This window comes from Colius striatus, chromosome 5, assembly GCF_028858725.1.
Source record: "Colius striatus isolate bColStr4 chromosome 5, bColStr4.1.hap1, whole genome shotgun sequence".
Lineage (NCBI taxonomy): Eukaryota > Metazoa > Chordata > Aves > Coliiformes > Coliidae > Colius > Colius striatus.
In genome coordinates, this window is record NC_084763.1 from 20,731,185 (window position 1) to 20,751,520 (window position 20,336).

The 20,336-nt window shown below is 37.2% G+C and overlaps 1 protein-coding gene across 3 annotated transcripts in view; it reads left to right on the forward strand.

The window, feature by feature from the left end:
• The window catches only part of SATB1 (SATB homeobox 1), a 91,790-nt gene that overhangs the window by 19,100 nt on the left and 52,354 nt on the right, over window positions 1–20,336 (forward strand). For 2 of the 3 annotated variants that reach the window (XM_061996595.1, XM_061996594.1), the window contains exons 2-5: window positions 2,783–3,018; window positions 6,864–7,040; window positions 7,816–7,942; window positions 8,671–8,794. In XM_061996595.1, coding sequence (XP_061852579.1) covers window positions 2,808–3,018; window positions 6,864–7,040; window positions 7,816–7,942; window positions 8,671–8,794 — 639 coding nt within the window. In that variant the 5' untranslated portion in view covers window positions 2,783–2,807. Of the gene's footprint in view, window positions 1–52; window positions 123–2,782; window positions 3,019–6,863; window positions 7,041–7,815; window positions 7,943–8,670; window positions 8,795–20,336 lie in introns of all 3 variants that reach the window. The other variant, XM_061996592.1, reaches the window with a different exon arrangement.

A 20,336-nucleotide genomic window follows, 5' to 3' on the forward strand; every position in this document is an offset into this window, starting at 1 on the left:
TGCAGTGTTTCTGTTTCTAGATAAGTACTTTGCTTCTTTGTCTCTTTAAAAGGTCACAGGGAAAGCTTGGCCTGGATTGCGAGAGCCATATGGAACGGATAAGTGAGGAGCCTCTCTCAAATGTGATTATGGGTTTTAATGGAGGAGGGAGGGAAGAGGAGGGGAATGGCATGGGGAGGGGGCTGATTCAGGAGTAGAGGAAGAAATAATATAATACCGGCAGCATTACATCGCGACAAAAGGAGATACCGTACCGACTCTCATTCAGAAATTGCGCGGTGTGCCCGTACGTGTACGCTGTCTCTGGGAAACTGCCTTGAAATTATGCTCTTCTCTTAGTGCCCGCGATGAAAAGTTGTAGTTGTGAAAATTGCCTAAATGCGAAACCCGGGGAAACTCTTGGCCTGGAACCGGTGGAGATGATAGTTCTTCCGTGCAACCCTCTCCCTGGGCAGGCCACGCTGGTTGTTGCTCATCACTATTCCAAACTGAGGTTTCAGTGAACTTTAGCCTTGGGCATGGAGTTTAAATGAGTAAATTAGGTGTTTTATGTGCATGTAACTTTGCTTTGTAACATAAAGCTTTTTACAAGATGACTAAGTGGTGAAAGGATGCCGATGGGTGGGTATTCTCAGGCCAAGCGAAAATGACCCATTTGATGTTTTGGTTGTAGTCAGTGTATTAACTAAACTGCGATCTATCACTTTTATTCACTGTACGTGATGTAGTGCAATTCTGACTCATGATGACTAGATACTTTTTGTAGCAAAGAACCTCAGTGCCTTGGAGTACTTCTGAAGTTGCCAGAAGTTACAAGGTTTTTCTTGTTTGAGGCTTTTTTGTTCTGTTTTGTTTTACTCTTTGCTCCCTCCCCCCCCCCCCTTTTTTTTCTTTTTTTGTTAATCCCCTTATTCTTGAGAGAGACTAGTCTCAGAAAAGCAGCCCTGCAGTGTGTTAGCAATCCTCAGAAACATCGGAAGATGTTAATGATTTGAGTCTGTTATTCTTTGCTTAGGCTGCAGTTAACACAGAAAAATCCCCCAAAAAACAAAATTAAAAGAAAAATCTTTTTGTAAAGTGGCTAAAAGAGGCACATTTACTGTTAATGAGACACATGACCTAAAACACATGGGATCAGGAATGGTAAACCTTAGCCAGTCACCTTAGAGTGTAAGGAAAAATAACGATTTTCTGAACTTCAGCTATTCAGTGGCATTCTTGAGGTTGTTTGTAAATTTTTGGATTAATATCTTACCTCTTCCTTTGTATCGGGAAAAGCTGCATGGTGTTTAAACAAGAAATAGTTTACAGCATTGTCATTGGCATATATATCAACGACACAAAAGTGTGTAAAAAAAATCCCCAAGATGTTTAGGCTTTAAGAGCTTTGCTAAATAATGTGCAGAAAATGTATTGAATTACTAGGCAACTGAAAGAAAGTGGCAATTATTAGATTCACACTAGTCTTTCTAACTGTGACTTCCCCAGTATTAGTGTTTGTACTTGTTAATGTAAATTCTAGTTCATAAATTAATGTCTAGTCACCTGTCCTTAGTGATTATATTATATACATAATTGTCAGTGTAGTCACACCTTTCTCAGTTGGAGAAAGGTAGGTTAAAACAATCTCAGCAGTATTGAAGAATGAAATCATAACCAGAAAGATGTCTATGTCCTCAGCAACTGATATTGATTTTTATTTTAAATATAGTTGGCAAAGCAGATTCTGATGAATGACAAAAAATCCTCAAAACTTATTGCATTATGTTCTAGGCTTGGGAGATTTTTCGTCATTTAACTGGAATTGTTATTCATAGGCAGAGGTTTCCAAAGTTTATAACAAGGAAAATAGAAGCATGCTAACATGTACCTTTAATTTACTATTGAAATTACTTCTGTTCTTTGTTTTCAAATAGCTGTGCCAGCACGTAACTTTGCATCACCCACTTTTGGGTTTTTTTTTTTTAATATTTAGAGCTTCAAAAGTACTGTGGAAACTGTGGGGTTTTTTCAGCATTATGTCTTCTGAGATGCTACCTACTCTTCTCAGTTATTTTTCATAACTCAATAAACTATTCCATTTAAAACTTAAATCTTAACATCTGAAAAATTTCATATGCATATTTTGAACTTTGCAAAAGTTGATAAACTCTTTGTATGATACTGGTCCCGCCACTGCTTTCCAAAGTTAGATGTTAAATTCTCTTATTTTTAAGGGGGGAAGGAATTGTAAGTGGATGATATTCTACATCTCTAATTAATCTGTTGCTCCCTCAACTAAAGTTTTAACAATCTCTGTATTGTGCATCCACTTATTTTAATCAGATAGATCGAGGAATGTTTCACTAGAATATTTTTCTTTCTCTCTTAACACAATAAAACCACCCAGGGTTAATAACAAACATTTCTGTGAGATCTGTAACAGTAGCTGTGTTGGAGTATATACCTTGACAATCATCATCATCATTTATATGAGTCTTAGTCTCTCTCAGATTTAGAAGAATATCTCTGAAAAAAAGAAAAATCAAAGGATTGCTCTAGTTGTCTTCAAAAAAATAATTCCACCAGGTTATGATGCGATCTTTCTATGAACTGGGGTATGGGGTCATTTTTTGAGAAGTTTGTGTCTTTTAAAAAAGGCATATTTTTTCCAGTTAAAATAGCTATTTGTTCTTTATGAGCCTGTGATACGTATCTGTCTCTCTGTACATGTGCAGGCTATATACGTATACATATGCGCACACGTGTACAACATATATTTTTTTTTTTTGAATCATGGCAGGTGATCTTTAGAGGCGGGACTGAGTATGGATCATTTGAACGAGGCAACTCAGGGGAAAGAACATTCAGAAATGTCTAACAATGTAAGCGATCCGAAGGGTCCACCAGCCAAAATTGCGCGCTTGGAACAGAATGGGAGCCCATTAGGAAGAGGAAGACTTGGAAGTACAGGAACTAAAATGCAAGGAGTGCCTTTAAAACACTCTGGACACCTGATGAAAACTAATATTAGAAAAGGTAACACTTTTGATAATTCTGCATTAGAGAAATATGATTTGTAATATTTGGGGGGGAAGCATACTTTTGCAGATTCTACTTCATTTATATTTCAGGATTAAATCTCCATTCTAAAATACTATATATTCCCAACTCTGATATAAATCACATTTGGGAAATGTAAGCTTCATGCTTGGGTGGAGCATCTTACTTTACAGGGTGGAGTCTGATTTTTGTTAAGGTAAAGGCTAGCTTACCCGATTAAAGCAACTTCCTACATTGAAATAGAAGTAATATAATAATGCATTAATTCCTTGAGGAAAAGTTGGGTGAAGAAATGGAAAAATATGTAAGAGTAAATACCGAACCCCCAAAACAAATTCTCACTTTACCTCTTAATGATGGTCCAAGCTTGGAAGGGCAGCAGTATTTCCATTACAGTTGCAAGTTGGTTTAAAGGAGAGAGAGTGTAAATCTTTAGGTATCACATTGGAAAAGTCATTTATGATGTCAGTCTTCGCAGTTTATTTTCTTAAGTACAATTCATTATTGAACAATGAACAACTTGGGTGTCATATTTTTCAGTGGCTGGTTTGCTGTAATTAGACATTTACACAAGGAAAAGGCACATTTAGAGTCATTGATGTTTGTATGTGGATGGCTTTTGTTTCCACTGAAAATACTTTGAATGGACAATAATGTATAAATTTTGCTTATCAAAACATGTAAGTCTTTTTGACCATGTCCTGCAGGCTTGCTAATTTAAATCAAAACGTGCTGCATGCAATTTGTCTTTTGGTGTAAACCAGCCCCTACTTTTCTTAGTATAACCAGTATATGTTTATAATCCAGATTTCTCTTGCCTTTGCTAAGCAAAGTGCAAAATGCAACCAAGAGTGTTAAACGCACAAAGTTAGAAGGCAGAGGAATTTCTTTGTGTCCAATGCATAACATTTATCGTACAATCATTTATTTTTTCCTTGGTTTGGTGAAAACAAAGAATATATTGATCCTGAAATGAACAGACACAGCAGTCCGTATTGTTAGATCTTTATCTATTAAAAATGGAAAAACAGCACTTCAGCAAATTCTTTGGCTTCTGCTCATGATTACCCTATTTATTGATTGTTTGCCAAGAATGTATGCATCTTAAGAAAGCCGGGGTAAGAGCATTAAAAATATAATTTATTACGGCTTTTCAAGTAGAGTGCATTAATATTGTACAGTGAAGCAGTGGGGCTATATAAAAAGGACTTTCTGACGCCTGCAAACATATAAGTTCCATAAATTCCTAAATAGGAGATTTCAGCTGTCTCTGGTATTATGTGATATTTGCACAGCAAACTTTAATGCCAGGACAGTTTTAGACAAGGATTCTACAGACTTCACTGCTCCTTATGGCAGACGTGCTGTTTACACAGACTCGTAAACCTTCAGCAAAAGCTCTAACACTGCCTTCAGGTTTAAATCATGCTGTATTTTTAGCAGCAAGCACTGACCAATGCTCTCCCCTTTAATACTAGAAGGTTATGAAGTTACTGCACTTGGAGGTCTTGCCAAGTACTAGCAGCAGTGATCAGCCAGCTGAGATTGTGCTCTCCTGTATAACATTTTTCACATTAACAGAAGGACACTAATGACAGTTTGCTAAAAGATTTAGTGCCTTGATTTGTAGTCAGATGATACCTGTGTCGCACTACCAGGATCCACCTCTTATCATCTACTCTGTACATCAGAATTTGGCCAGGAGTTTCTCCTGTGTTTAAAGTATCACATTTTTCAGAATGCTGGAACTCACGAGACTCTGTATGTGGCCAAAAGTGTTCTTCTACACAGCAGAGTACCTGTGTGTTGCTAGTTTTGTGTCTGATCATAGTTTAATTTGTAGGAACAGATAAGGGAAAAAACAAATACGCTTTAGCTGTTTCTGGGTGTATCTGCACTGTTTCTTAAAATGAAGCTTTGTTTACCTTTTATCTTCAGGTGTTAACGGTGAAACTACTTAAGAATTTTGAGCCCTTACTCTGAGTCAGTCGCAGTAGTTCAAACATCAATTGTGAGAGCTTGGAAGGGGAAAAAAAAAAAAAAACTCAAACCAAACCACTACCTTTTTGCAGATGAAGCGTGTATGTGTTTGAGAAAGCTCTCCACAGCTTAATTCAAACCAATGAAGAAATCGCCAGTTTGCATGTACTGCATTTGCTTTGGTCTTCTTTCCCTTCCTGACCAGCCTCACTTAGATGTTTGGTTTTTTTTTTTTTAAACAAGCAAACAAAAAAAAAGGACAAAAAAAGCCCTGCACCTTTCTGCGCTACAGAAATATTGGCAAGCATTTAGTCTTGTCTTTCATGCTGAGCCTATTGGGCAAACTGGAGTGAGTTTGTGAGCTTTTCCAAGCAAGCCTGAAGGGGTTTGTTTGCCAGAGATTGACTCTCTGGTGAACAGATGTAGCTTAAATATACGTGCTCAAGAGGTATCTTTTTTATTGTGATTTCTTACTATATGTTAGAGCACAAATCAACAGACACGGTCTTAAGGCATTTATCTATTGTCAAGAGAAAATCTTTTTAGACTAAAGGATGTCTGGTGCACCTTAGCAAGTTAGGAGATTTCCGTAAGTGTAGAGGGCAGTGGTTATAGAGGCATTAACATTGTAGGACTAATTGGAGTTCCTGGGTGCCCTGTTAAAATAACCCTTGTCATCATTTATGCTAAAGATGATACCCCTCTGGCAGGCTGCCATAAGACAGTTCTGTACATCTGCTTTTAACCCTTTTACTCTCTGTCATTAAGAGATCCTAACCTGTGCTGCTAGAGACAGTGGGACAGAACTGAAGCCTAAAACCACAGGTCTGAGGTCGTTGTGTCATCCGTACCCATCTGGGAGTCCAGGATGAATTTGCACAAAGTCTGGAAATCTAATTGCTGGGAGAGATTTTGTTCCTTAAAACTGCTTGGATCATTTGTTACTTTTCTGTCTGTTGTCAAAAGGGAGGATTTTTTTAATTGGGTTTTTTTTTTTGTTTTTTTTTGTAAAAAAAGGTAAAAGGAAGGGAAAAAGGTTATTTCCAGAATGTTGTGTGCAGCGTGGCAAGAGGTTAGTTAGTTGTATGATGCTACAAAAGTGGAAATAAGTAATTGCTTTCAGGCATACCAAAATAGCAACGAGTACAGAAATGTGGAATGTAAAGTGCAGGAGGCAACAACAAAAAAGCCTGAACTGCAGGTACACTTCTTAAAACGGCATTGAAATCATGATTTGTTTCTTAAAGATGTGAGTGAAAGTAGTGCTCAAGTGCACTCAGTGAATGAAGCATGAATTAGTGTTAACTTTTGCCTTGTTTCCTTGTGTACTCCTTTCAGACCGAATGTATAACACACAAGGTGATATTTTTGTTGATGTGGAAGCTAATTAAATATTTTTGGCAGAGCTAAGAAAGTTTTAATGTTAACGAACAGAATTATGTAGCTAGTACTAAAATGGCTTACAGTGAAGACATCTGCAGTATGTATTTAGGTTCTCATGCTGTCTGCTACTCACAACTAATCAGGCAGGACACAGAGAATCAACTTCTCTTCAGCCAACCTTGTTATTTGTATAGAAGGTAATTCTTTAATCTGTAGCTGATCAAGTGAGATATATTTGCATTTTTGCTTTTCAGAGAGAATTATGTTTTTTATAGAACTTTCTCTTTTTTGGGGAGGGTGTGGGGGAAAGGACTCAGGGAATATGTTTATCAAATATTTGTGATGATTCTTGATGCCTCCTCTGCCTGTTCGCACAGGTTTTATTTACATAACGCTGTTTAGACCCACCTACTCTACTATAACTCAAGTTTAATAAATTTTATTTTTTTTTTAAATAGGAAGTATGCTTCCAGTTTTCTGTGTAGTGGAACATTATGAGAATGCCATCGAGTATGATTCTAAGGAGGAGCATGCAGAATTTGTCTTGGTGAGGAAGGATATGCTTTTCAACCAACTGATTGAAATGGCGTTGCTGTCACTTGGATATTCTCACAGCTCTGCTGCCCAAGCAAAAGGTAAATAAGATTAAAAAATTGTACAATGAATTATGTTTGTGGGGTCTTGGGGAAGGGACAGAATTTCTTTTAGAAAAGCAGCGCAGGTTTTACTTCTTAAACTTCTTGCATATTCTGTCTGTTGTGTATTTTTTTTTTCTTAATGTATTTTTGTTTAGTAAGTGCACATTTTGTTCATGGTGAATGTGGAGGTAGATGCTTTTCTTTTTTGTTTAAAGAAAAAAAAAAGACTTCAACTGAATCATTAGTATGCTTATTGACCTTAATAATCTGCTCCACTGAGGATCCACAAGGAAGTGTAAAGCATATTTGAGCAGATGGACTGTTGAGAGTCAACTTGCATTTATGACTGAATATCCAGCTCTGTTTCTTTTATTTTGTTCCTGATGGTTTTATAGACTGCAAAGTGGTTTTTTTTTTACTCAGTCCTTGCATTGCAAAATCCTTTTTAATTTAGTAAGTATTATACCATGTCCTATTGAATTCATGGGAACTTAGGAAAATATACTTCTGGACATATTAAAAAAAATCTCTGCTGTAATGTATTTGTATAATTTCATAATATAGATAGAGCATATCCTTGGTGATGTGTGGGTGGGGGGTTTTTTGGGGGATTGTTCTTTTGTATTGGCAGATTTAAGTGTCTAGAAACAAAGGTGATGATCTTGTTAAAGTCAGATATTTCTTTTGCCCCTGGGAATTAACAGGTAAATTACTGTCTTCAATTTTTCCTGCCCTTCTCGTCCCCTTCCCTCAAAAAATAAAAATCCCGCAGGGCTTATCCAGGTTGGGAAGTGGAATCCAGTTCCACTCTCCTATGTGACAGATGCCCCTGATGCTACAGTAGCAGACATGCTGCAAGATGTGTATCATGTGGTCACATTGAAAATCCAGTTACACAGGTAAGTTGCATACCAGTTCTGGGACATGAACTGTTACTCGTCTGTTCTTACTGTTAATATTGCTTGTATTTAATTCCCACCGTGCTGTGTGCTCAAAGTACAAAGGGTTACCTAAATTCCTTTTTAGCTACTCTGATTCTTCTTTAACTTACAGTATACTATTGCAGAAAAACTTTTATAGCTCTGATACATAGATTTTCTTTGGATATCTCGTTAAAACTATATTGCATTTTAGTCAATTAAATGATGCATTACAAGAAGGCATTTTACATAAAGTTTACTTAAGAGAAAAATATTTTTGCATATCATGAACAGTACCATCTGTGTGCATTTTGTAAAAGAATGACTTGCTCACACTTATTGTTGCTGTCTAGGTTCTTAAATTTCACGGTAACAAAACAGAAAAAAACAGTTAATACATTAATGCTTTTCATGATCAGTCGTGAGAAAGCATTACACCTTAAATTGTTTTACCAAGCGCATCAGAGCAGGAAGGTAGAAGTAACATGAAAAAATAGTCGCCACATGCAGCTGATGTATAATTCATGCATCAATACAGCAGATGTGTTGTATAAAGTAATTAACTAATCGGAACAATCAGGAGACCGAGAGCAATCTCCAGATGCATCTGCTTGATGCGCAAAATGAAATCTGTCTGTCTTAAAGGAATGTTCTGCAGCAGGATGCAATCTTGTAATAATCCCTTTTCTAATCTGTGCTTCAAATAGTTGCCCTAAACTAGAAGACTTGCCTCCTGAACAATGGTCTCACACAACAGTAAGAAATGCTCTGAAGGACTTACTGAAGGATATGAACCAGAGTTCATTGGCCAAGGAATGTCCCCTTTCACAGGTACTTAGCATAACATGTAATAAATAATAAAGCACTATAGGAAGCACTGATGTGAGATTTGAGATTTCTGCAGACTGTAGTAAGTAGTACCCATGGAGTGAATCTGCCAAAAATGCAAATTCATTTGACCACTTCATGATCTTTATAAATATGCCTGATTCATTTTGAACATAGTCTTACAGCATTTCCCACGGGGAGTCGTGAAAGGTTGTTTACACCACACTAAAATTGTCTCACAGCAAACTGGATTTTAACTGGTTTTTGTCTTGAGTCTTTGAACTGCTTTGATGCAACTGTTTTTTTTCAAGCACATGTGTTCAAGATGCTAAAAAGCTCTTTACTTACTCCTGTCAAAAGTAGTACTGAATCTGAATGCTTGTTAGATAACCTACAGTAGTTTTAAATGCTAATTCATAAAATGAGACAGTCTTTGGCATGCTATATGAGAAAGGAATAAAGAATAAAGCTCTTTAGATGATATGTTGTTGTTGCAAACAACCAAAGAAAAATCAGTCATTTATTAGTCCTAATCAAAATATACCTAAACAAAAATGAAACCTCCATTTATGCATTGCTAAATATTGAACTGATGCTTTCCTCAAGCCTCAGTTGTATTGGTTTTTTTTGCCATTCTTTTTGTCATTCTTTTGTCAAATTAATGTGAAGGTGCAACTTTTCTGAATAGTACACTGTGCAATGAAGCTGTGGTGTGAGCATCATATTTATTTTTCTCTTTTAAATGTAAAAATATATGTTGTGGTGCAGTGGAGACAAATTCTGTATACAAATAAATTATGCTAGTTGTAGTAAGGAGGGAAAAAAAGGAAATTAAGGAAGATATTTTTATGGGAATTTTATTTCTCTTGCTCAGAATATTGGAGACTTTGTCTCCGAAATACTTTGATTAATCTATAGAAAATTACTCTCTTTCTCTGTCTTTCCAGCGGATATATTAGTAGGCTATTTTCCCATCACTTTTTTTCCCCTGTGGTTAGATTGTTTTCAGTGATGTGGTCCACAATATATGAAGTTTTGAAGTGGAAATAATCAAGATTGTCTTCACTGGTTGCAAACCTTTCCAGTAATATGTCTGCAAAGATATCTTGTACATATCTACCATAAAGCATGTGAGCTTTGTGTATGTATGTATGCTGGCTTATGGAGGCCACAGTTGATTTGAGATTTTTTTCTCCATTTTATTCTAATAATGGTAGTTACTTAATAGCAATGGAAGGTGATTAAATTCTATCAAGATGGGAGATTTCATTTCTATTTTGACATCTTAAACATAGTATCTTCTGTATATGTGTAGATGATGTGATGGTAAAGCAGAAGAAAGTTTTTAAATCAATACTTCACTAGAGACAGTGTCATGGCACTGGAGACAATTCAATACTTACATTCTTTTAAAATTTGTTTTTAAACAATACTAAATTTTTGTATACGCGTTTCAATGGAGAAAAAAGTTATTTTTCCCAATAACAGCTCTTGAAGTTAGGACAGGAGATGACCAAAACCTCCAATTATAGAACTCTGATTTGAGACTATTTGTTTACTATTTCACACTTCTTTATTTGTAAAAGAATATATAAAATACCATGCTCTTACTTTTGTCGTCTCTGTCTTCACCAGCGCTGCAGTAGTTGAGTTGCAAAGAAATTAAATAGCTTCTGCTTTTCTTTTTTCTTTAAAGACCAGATTACATTAAGCTTAAAATATATTTATTTATTTATTCTTAACTTTTGGGAAAACAAGCTGTTACAGTGGTTGATTGAGAGCCCATCAGTCAGTCTAAATCTTCCCATTTCCATATGGGAGCTTGAGGGAGGAAGATGCGTTGATCTAACGGTGTCCATTTCACATGACTAAATTGATTTGAATGCTTCCTGTATTTGCCTAATAACTCACTGTATATCACTCCTGTGAAAGAGACACTGATTTAAGAGTGTTTTACTAAACACATTGAAGCTTGTGAGTTGCCCCTCAGTGGCGTGCTGCTGCAGCAGAGGCAAGACGTACAAGCAAGGCAGAGGTCAGGAGGCAATGTTTCCTTAGAGGGTCCATCAAAATGCCAACATGGGAGATTGTTCTGAGAGCAGAGAAGTGGTCTCTCCTGTTATGTACTTCCACAAGCATAGGTAATGCCATATGAAATGCTTCATCACAAATGCAAACTAATGCAGTGACACCGTACTATAACTTATTAACATTGTTATGGATATAATTTATTAACCACAGAAAAATGACTCAAAGTGGAAACCAGAGTAGTTATCATTTTCTGTCACTGTCATTAGGAGTACTCTGTTTTGTGTAGGTACAGAAGGACTTGTTATAAAGCATTTAAGTTGCTGTGCTCAATGTCTGGCATTTCTGAAGCCCCATCTAAGAAGGAAAACTGAGAATCATCATCCTCATGTACTGTATTTTCTTAACTAATATTGCATTTCGTGTATTAAAAAATACTCATATTCAGCCAGAATGTTAATATTCTGTGTAGCGCAAAAACACCCCAAGCAAATTGTTTTTATAGTGCAGATACATTTAATAGCTTGGAACTATGTGAGGAAACAAACTTTGTCATCCAGTTTGTCTTAATTATATTCTTGAAAACTTAACAGAATCATCTATCTGAGAGTATTCTTTTAATTATTTTTTTTTTTTTGCTTTCTTGTTCAAGAGGCATACAGGTATGAACTCTTCATGCCTTCCTCGGTACAATACCACCATGACTCTTGCTCTCATTAGGAGAGATGAATACATAGTCTCTTTTGAATCTACTTAATTGTCTCACGCTCTGACCACTGTGGCCAGCTCTGGAGGCCAGGTTCATTGCTTGGTATATAAGACTCCATCATGACGAGTCCGCATTGACGTGGCTTGGAGTGCTCAGGAGGGACTGGAGCAAATGCATGGCTCTGAATTGCCGTGGAATGGCAAACATCCGTCCAAAGGTTTAGTCTCATATTTTTGTTATCAAACAGGCAAGGTAAAAGGATGCTGCAAATTTTGCATAGAAAAGCCGAGCCTGTTCTGAATTATGTGCTACAGTGTGTATTTTCATGCCTTACCTCACGTTTGCAGATTTTATTGCTAGAGACTAGAGGCGTATGCAGATACAGGGTGAAAGATTTTTCGCATTTGATACGCATGGCTCAACTCATTTCTGCTTCCTCTACAGCATTCTTTTGATGGGGAATGTAACTTGGAATTTAATCTAGGGCTCAGTTTTGGGCCATCCTGTACATTCCATTAAATTGCTGCATCTCATGAGTGGCCTAGATCTCATTTCTCTCCTGTTTTGGTGCTTTGGTCTCTAAAGAGTTGTAAAGAAATTGTTCTATCATCAGTTCTTATTTCCAACCCTTTGCACAGAAGCTCTACTCTACCTCAGTCTGTTGGGAGCTGCTCTAAAGTGATCAGGCGGATCTGTTGCATTAATTTATTTAATGTTAGTCCTTCCACCTCTACTCAGTCTTAGTTCTCACATTTTCATACTTCACATTCACAGTTTTGCCGTCCTTTGATTTTAGTGCAGAAATCTCTTTTTACTTTCACAGTTAATAAAACTAAAATACTAAAGACCATATTTATACTGATATTAACTGTTAGGTGTTTTTTTGTGTTGTCTCTTGAATTGTTCTCTCTCTGTGTATGCATAGTTAGATAAACTTTTATAAGGGAGAAGAGAGGAACATGGTTTATTGGCCTGAAAAAAGACTTGAAATTATTTTGGTTATTCTAAAACAAAACAGACGTGTGCTTTTGAACATTTAGATGTACCCCTTATCTTGAGTTGCTGTAACCTTTTCCATGAAATGAAGATAACAAGTCACCTACCAAATGACGAGATTGTCGAGATTAATTACTATCTGGGCACTGCTTTGAAAATATGGTAGTGATCAAACATAATTGACTTTTCTACTGGTATTAGCTCACCTGATTTTTTTTTTTTCACAAAAGATTTTCTAAATGAAGCAAGATATCACCTGTCTTCCCCCATAGTGTCTTGAAATGCAAAGGGTATTTTAGTTGCTAGGAGTTGTTATTATTTTGTTGATTTTTCCTTTGCTCATCCTTTGACGAGCCAGGACAACCAGTAGTCAGTGCATTGTAGATGAGAAATTCCAGGTCTGATGTATAGTAGAATCTCAGATCTCATTGTTTATTAATTTAAAAAGTATTTTTGTAGGGAACATGCAATATTTCCAGAGAACGTATATATAGATGCCGTGATACTTATGGACATAGTTACTTACAGGCATTGCATTACTATTTCCTTTTTTTTTTAAAGATATTTGTGGGGCCTCCTCCCCTCCTTCTCCCATGCCTGTAATGTCTTTTACATAATTTTGCTCTTAATGATGAAGGGATGCTGTCTTTTCAGTTAGAAAGATGCACGCTTGCATTCCATGAAATGTATGCACACACAAGTACTGGTGTGATACTGAATAGGTTTGCACTTGGGATAAAAAATACAACTATCCTGGCTGCATTTTGGTCAAACTTCCACGCTGTAGTGAATGATTGTCTGCATCTGACATGAGCACAATATTGATCATATACTTTCTGGTTTGTTCAGATATCCTGCCCTGAGTTTTCATGCTGTTTTATGCAGACATTGTGCAGACTGTGTATGATCTGGCAGAAATGCCAGACAGAAGGCTTGCTTAGAACATCAGTATTTCTCGGTTCACCTGATCTGAAGGCACCTGGCCATTGTAGCAAATAAGCAGCATAATGGAAGTCCTCTTGCATTGCCTTTCTGCTGTTTTAACCCCCTATCCCTCCAAAATCCCAACAAAAAAAAAGTTTCATTTATTAAAATTAAAATTTTAGACTTATAAATAACCAAGGAATGAGCTGTTAAGATTTGCCAAAATACATACTTCCGATGAGCAATTTTGAATTCATGCTTTACAAAACTGAAAGGTGTTTCTTGCTCTCAGCTTTCGATTTTACCTGCCTAGACCTGAGCTCAAGTCCCTGGATTTCTTTGTTGCTTGTGATTCTCTTCTCTCCTCTCCTCCTCCCCCAGTAATTAATAACCTGAGTAAGGAATGCAGCTCTTTTTTCTAGTTTAGAAGTTACTGTACTTTAGATTTTAAAGATGTCATTAATTATTTCAGGGAAGTAAATCCTTGAGAGCCTGGGCTCAGGTTTTGGCAGGCAAAGCCTTTCAACCCCACTACTTGGTTGCTCAAGAGCATTCACTCTGATGTCGCTTCAAGCTGATGTAGCAGATGGATTTTTAAAACATTTTTAATTCACTATTAAAATTTGTGCCCATGTTTTTTAGTCATCCAGATAGAAGGGGCAGTACAGAGCCTATTGCTGGTGGGATGAGGAAGATGAGGTATACACAATGGTAAAGCTGTGTGAGGACATTCTTAGGATCTTCAGCCTTTCAATTGCTTGATCTTTTGATCGTTGACTCATTTTCTTTAGACGCAACTATACATTCTCAGGGTGAAAGCTACGTTGATCTATCTACACTGTTTTATCTGTCAGCGCCCAATTAAAGGAGAAGATATATAGCTATATTTTCCCACCTCTTCATTAGAATTAACTATAATGAGGATATCCAAGTCCCTTTCCATAAGGGGCCTTGACTTATTGTTGGGAAGTGAGGAATGTACATTGTTGCTCAAATAAATGCAGTTTCTGACTTCAGAGTATTCTGTAAGGTGTCAGCTTGTCCATTTGTGTCTGTGCTGTCATGAAGTCTTGTGTTTCTATTTCTGAAAAAGTAGAGGAGTCCAGTAGAGGGATGATGCTAGTATGTGAGAGGGAGGAGGTTGTGGTGTTTGTGTGTGTGGGTTTTTGTTCGTTGTTTTTTTTTTTTAAAAAAAACCCTCAATTCCTAAAGCCAGCTGTATGGAGATATAAACATCTGTCTTCCACCAGGCTTTCCTGTGAACAAAGTAAAAAAATCATACTTTTTAATAGAATAACATTTTTGGGACTATGCTCCTTACTTTGTGTGCTAGTCACCTGGGATTGTCTCTCAGCAATTATGAGAATTGTGTTATGTGAATCGTTATCTGCATCATATGGACTTCAAGTTTTAGGGAAGTAACAGAACAAAAAGGAACACAGCATATTTTCATCTGATATATTTTCCTTCTAAAATGTACATATATTGTAGAACTCAGCTCTGCTTGACTTGTGTTTTCACTCAGTGGTCTTGAGAAGTTTATGTAGAATAACTAACATTTAACTATTTGTGGTGGTGATCTTATATGTGTAAAACCATGCTTTTTTTTTTTTTTTTTTCTTTTTTTTTCTTTTTACATTCATTGGATTAAGAGGCAGTAAAGTAATGCCCTGCTACAAAATTTTGTATTCATTCATTCATGCTTGTCGCATACTTTTTAAACACAGTCATGGCCAACTGCAAACCATGATTTGTTTGTTTTTTTTCTTTAACTTTATTAGAGAGCTAACAAGCCACTCCTCCAGTGTTCTTTAAAGCAAGATTGCAAATAAGTCTTTTTTTTTTTTCTTATTGGCAAATTGTTGGCTGTAGAGTACTGCACAAGTATAAACAACATGAGAGATCCTTTAACATAACATGAGAGAGCCTTTAGTCGCTTTGCTCCCTAGCTTTGGAACTCATTGCCAATTGAAGTAAGGAAAGCTCTGACTGTTGGGACTTTTAAATCTAGACTTAAAAGTTATTTGTTCTGTTTAGCATTTTTAAAATGATTCTATTAGGAATTGTATGTGCTTCAGTTTTAATTTTAACTCATAATGATTGTAAAGCACCCTGGGATGCTTGCATGAAGGGCGCTACAGAAACCCAAGATTGCATTGTACTGTCTTGTAATGTATTGTATTATTACATGGTGCTGGAGTTGGACCACGGACAATTCATATAGAAAGCATTTGAATACTTAGCTAAAGATAAGGAGTATGTGTGGGGACAGCGGCGGGGGGATGTGTGTCACTGTCTCTTCTTGCTTCTTTTCCCCTTTTCTGTCTGTTATTTTATTAAACAAAATTAACATGGCAGTTATTCCCTAAGAAATGCCAGCATAATTTACTGCTGCAAAGGGGCTCAAAATGTAAACCAGATGATAAACTAAAAATAAAAAAGTCCACATTAAGATTTAATTGCACTTCCCTTTCTATATTACATTCTTATGTAAAATACATTACAAAACAGTACTTTCTTTATCACTTCCTTCACTTTTAACTGAATTTCATTAACAATAAAGAAATACATTGTCTCTGTTTCAGTAATATCACTTGACAGTTAATCCCTTAACTTGATGTACATGTCTTTAAGATTTTTTAATTTTTTTTTTTAATAATAAAGAACATGATAGCTCTGACTGGAGCCAAGTATTGCACAATCATGTGATTTGCAAGTTTCCCAGCTCACAGCTTTGCCAGTGCAGGTCAATTCACACCTGCCACACTTACGCCATTCTGGTCCTCATGTTGCTTTTACTCGGTGATTGTCAGAGGTAGAGCAAGTTGTGCATGCAGCTCCTTCCTTCCCCCCTCCCCTGCCTGCTCCAAATGTGTGGTAAACCTTGTACATTGGAAGTGTCTGCTCAGGAATTAAATGGAGTTTAATTTCTGTCCATTAGGAAGCTGCTATCCACATCGCCAATTAAGCCTTCTATTTAAAGGGTGAGGAGATATGTATGTCTACATCTTAATCACTGCTGCGACTGGTTTGCAGAGACCTTCCCTGACTGGTTCAGTTATTACTAGCAGTGGTGGGAGGCACGGAGATCAGCATGATTATAAAACTTACCTAAAAGCTGAGCAAATTCTGTAGGTGCTGTAGCATCACTGTCAGCAGATTTGAAGGTGAGGTGTGTCTGTGTTAGGGGACTCCAGGGTGTGGGCATAAAGATGTGTCAGGCGAAAATTACTTGAATTGGTAATAATATTTTACCTGATGGGAGTAAAAGTAAAGCAGGACATGCTTACTAAGAGGCAGTGCTTGCGGATCTTGTCAGATCAGACTCATGACACGTCTTTGCTGTCATTGTAACTTAGAAAGAGATGCATTTCTCTAACAGCGTCTGAGCAAAACTCTCAAAGCTTACTTACGCCCTTCTCCTCACTTTTTTTCCCCCTTCTTAATTAACGATTAGGTTCTTCCTTTTTTTATTTCCAAGAAACGTTTCAGAAAAACCTAAAGTGAGAGTGAGCTTTATCTCTGTTTCTTTGGACACTTCATTAAGAGCAGTACAAATAGTACCAGATTCCCCTGGTGCCTTGCAGCAGTGCTCAGAGGACAGGTTTTTCAGGACAGCAGCAACCTCAGGCCTGCTTCATTCCAAGCCATGGGATAAACAACTCAAATGAAAAAGCTCTGTTCCCCAAGGGTGGGAACAGATGAAAAGTTCTCATCATATACCCCTATCTCATAAGTATTTTTATTTTATTTTTTAAGTACTGAGATTTCCTACACTGAGAGTTGTAGTTCTTTGGTAAGCTTGTGCTGGAAGATGGGGGAAGCAGTGCCAAAGCATAACCTGTGCCTGGTTGTGCCACCTTTCCAAAGGACTTGATACTTTTGAGTGAACTGTCATAGAGAAGGGTGGGTTTTGTGGTGAGGAAGAAGTGAGGCACATGTGAAGGATATTAGTGTCAATAGCTTTTGTAGAAATTGAGAGGATATTTCAGCTCCCTAAGTTTACCTACTGTATTTGTATTTAAAACATATAAATAGTATATCTTAACTCTCTCAGAATTATGGAGTGTTTTGTGCGTTTGTGTGTGACATAGTAAACTCTCATGGTAATGTATTTGCCGACTAGTATGTCACTAAGCTCTTAAAGCTGTGTTCCTTATTCTGCACTTTTTATAAGGAGGAGCTTTGTGTGCGAAACTTAATCTAGCAAAGTTTCTTTTAAATTTGTATATTTCCATATAAGGAGTAAGTAAGGAAAATTTTTGAGCAAATAGGCCCTCAAAGTGCATGTGCATATTCTACATTGAAAGCTATCTGGAACATTTCTCTTTCAAGACAACTTTATTGAATCTTGATGATTTTATGAATTCTTCAGAGCATCTATACTTCTCACAAACTGCTGTCAGTGAAAGGCAGCAACACAGAGGTGAAACTAATATCTTGGTTAACATAGCTGTTTAAAATATCACCTCCTTATGATTTGCCTTATCAGAAGTTAAGAAACTGTAGCAAATTTCATACTATAACTTACTTTTCTTCTGGCCAGTACTTACATTTTTCAGGAAGTAGTTTGTTCATATGCTTTTAGCAGCATAAATATCCTCATAGAATTTGGGTCTATATGATTAAGATTAATCTGTTGTACAGGTGGCTCATAAAGAGGCACATGGCCTGAAACAATAAATCTGACACTTAACCATTTAAACAAAGAGTAGGCGAGGGACGTTCTATTTGGCACTAGAGGGGTATTTCAGCAAGCAATCAGAGTGCATCTCTTATGCCTGACTAAGGAGCAGAAATCAATGAAGTTCAAACTAAAAGCTAGTCATATATTTAAAAAAAATAAGTATGTATCTAGTGAAAGAGATTACCATGGGATGTGGTAAAAGATCTAGCACAAGAAGTCTTCACATCAATATCAGGTGTTTGTTCTAGCTCAGCCACAGGTAACTTAGCCACAGAAATTGCTAGATGAACTTCCAGATGAACTTTTTATGTAGAGTCCAAATAAATGTTCAAAATGGTCCCTTTTGGCTTTAAAAATCTGAAAAAAAACTGTGTAGAAAAAACAGAAGAGATGAAAGAAAAGGCTTATCCTAAACACCAAAAGAAATTCAGCAAGACAACTGTTAGTGCTATTGAGTCTGATGACTTCTTGTCTGGACATTGTGCCTTAGGGCTCAACTTCATGCCAGACATCTGATGCTTTGCCTAGCAGAACAGTGGAATCCGAGAAGAGACTTGCTGAAAATCGCGTCCTATTTCCCAGAAAGGAAATGTTCCTTACATGATGGATAATGCTAAGCAATTGGGAAGCGCCTTTTAAAAAACTGTAGTGACAATAACCAGTCGTTTGTTGAAGATAAAAGAGTTATCATCATCTTTATCAGGAGAATGTATATACTTCATTTTTGTAGAAAAGTTTTATATGTCCAAAGCTGAATTTAATGCATTCATAGATCTAAAATGTGCCCTATCTCACAAAGCATTTACGTTAGGGTCGCATTTCAAAGCATATGCATTTCCAGATAGGAAACAAGTCAGAGGCATTCTGACCTGACTGGAACAGAGGAGTTGGAAATAAAAGCAGTCCACGTGAGAAGAAGGCTGAAGGTGTCTCTTACTTCAGATTTTGACTAGATATGTCTGCGAGGTCGCCAAGGCCCCATCTACCACAACCTTTATTCCTGTACAAGAAATGCTGGTTTGCCCTGTCCACATCTACTGTGTACTCTCTGGATTGTTCTCCTCTGCTCCAGCTTATCATAGAATCATAGAATGGTAGGGTTGGAAGGGACCTTTAGAGATCATCTAGCCCAACCCCCTGCAGAAGCAGGTCCACCTAGATCAGGTTGCACAGGAACGCATCTAGGTGGGTCTTGAAGACCTCCAAGGAAGGAGACTCCACACCCTCCCTGGGCAGCCTGTGCCAGGACTCCCTCACAGTAAACTAGTTTTCTCGTATGTTTAAATAGAACTTTTAAACTTTAACTTACTAGCATTCTCTAGTCTCGTTCCTTGCATCCCAAGGAGGTGAGTGGAGTGTCTCAGACTTCAAGTAGTGCATTGTCTGGTGTAGGAACAGCAGCAGCCTGGAGAGGGGCTGAGGACATTGTCTCTGGCATTATAGTGCTGGGAAGGAGGAATGGAACTTACCCTGGAGTAGCTCTGCTCTGGTCCTGTAGACTTGAAGTCCATCTGTGGTTGGAGGATGCTGCTGGATTTGGTTTCATGCAGCATAAATTCTGCCTGTACACCCTGAGATAACTTTGTGATGGGCACTGAAGCAGGATTAGTGGGGAGAGACCTTGAAAATATGCATTCACAATTCAAGCAAAAATAGCCGTTCAAAGCAATCTAGCTACTTCATAGCAGCTTTATCAAGCAGATTTCTGGCTGAAATGGGTAGTGCTTTCCATACCCTCGGAGCTTGTAGGCTTCAGGACTTTTCTGGCAAAGGCACTTTCAGAATTAAAATCTCAAGGGTGGAATGATTCACCGCTCAAAATATAGCACTGTTTTCAGTCCATGAAGTAAACCAAGAATTTATTCAGGTTGATTTTGAGAGTTTTCTAGGGCTTTTACTACTTGGTACCTGCCATTTAGAAAGGGCGTGCAATAAAAATCAAGATTTTTGAGAAGATTCATGTTGTACATCTGACAAAGAAGACAAAAATGTGTTATGTCTCCTTATCTTCTATACGTTGAAGTTGTGACTTCTTTTTCGTTCTTTTAAGTCAAAGGCACTATGCAAAAAAGCTTGTAAAGCAGTTACGAAGTTCTTCAAATCTGAATTAACATTTCCCACCTACCTATCTTTCTCTCTTTTAAGCTTTTAACCTTTGTAGATTTAAGACTAGTATCTTGGGAAGCAGCTTTTTATTTGAG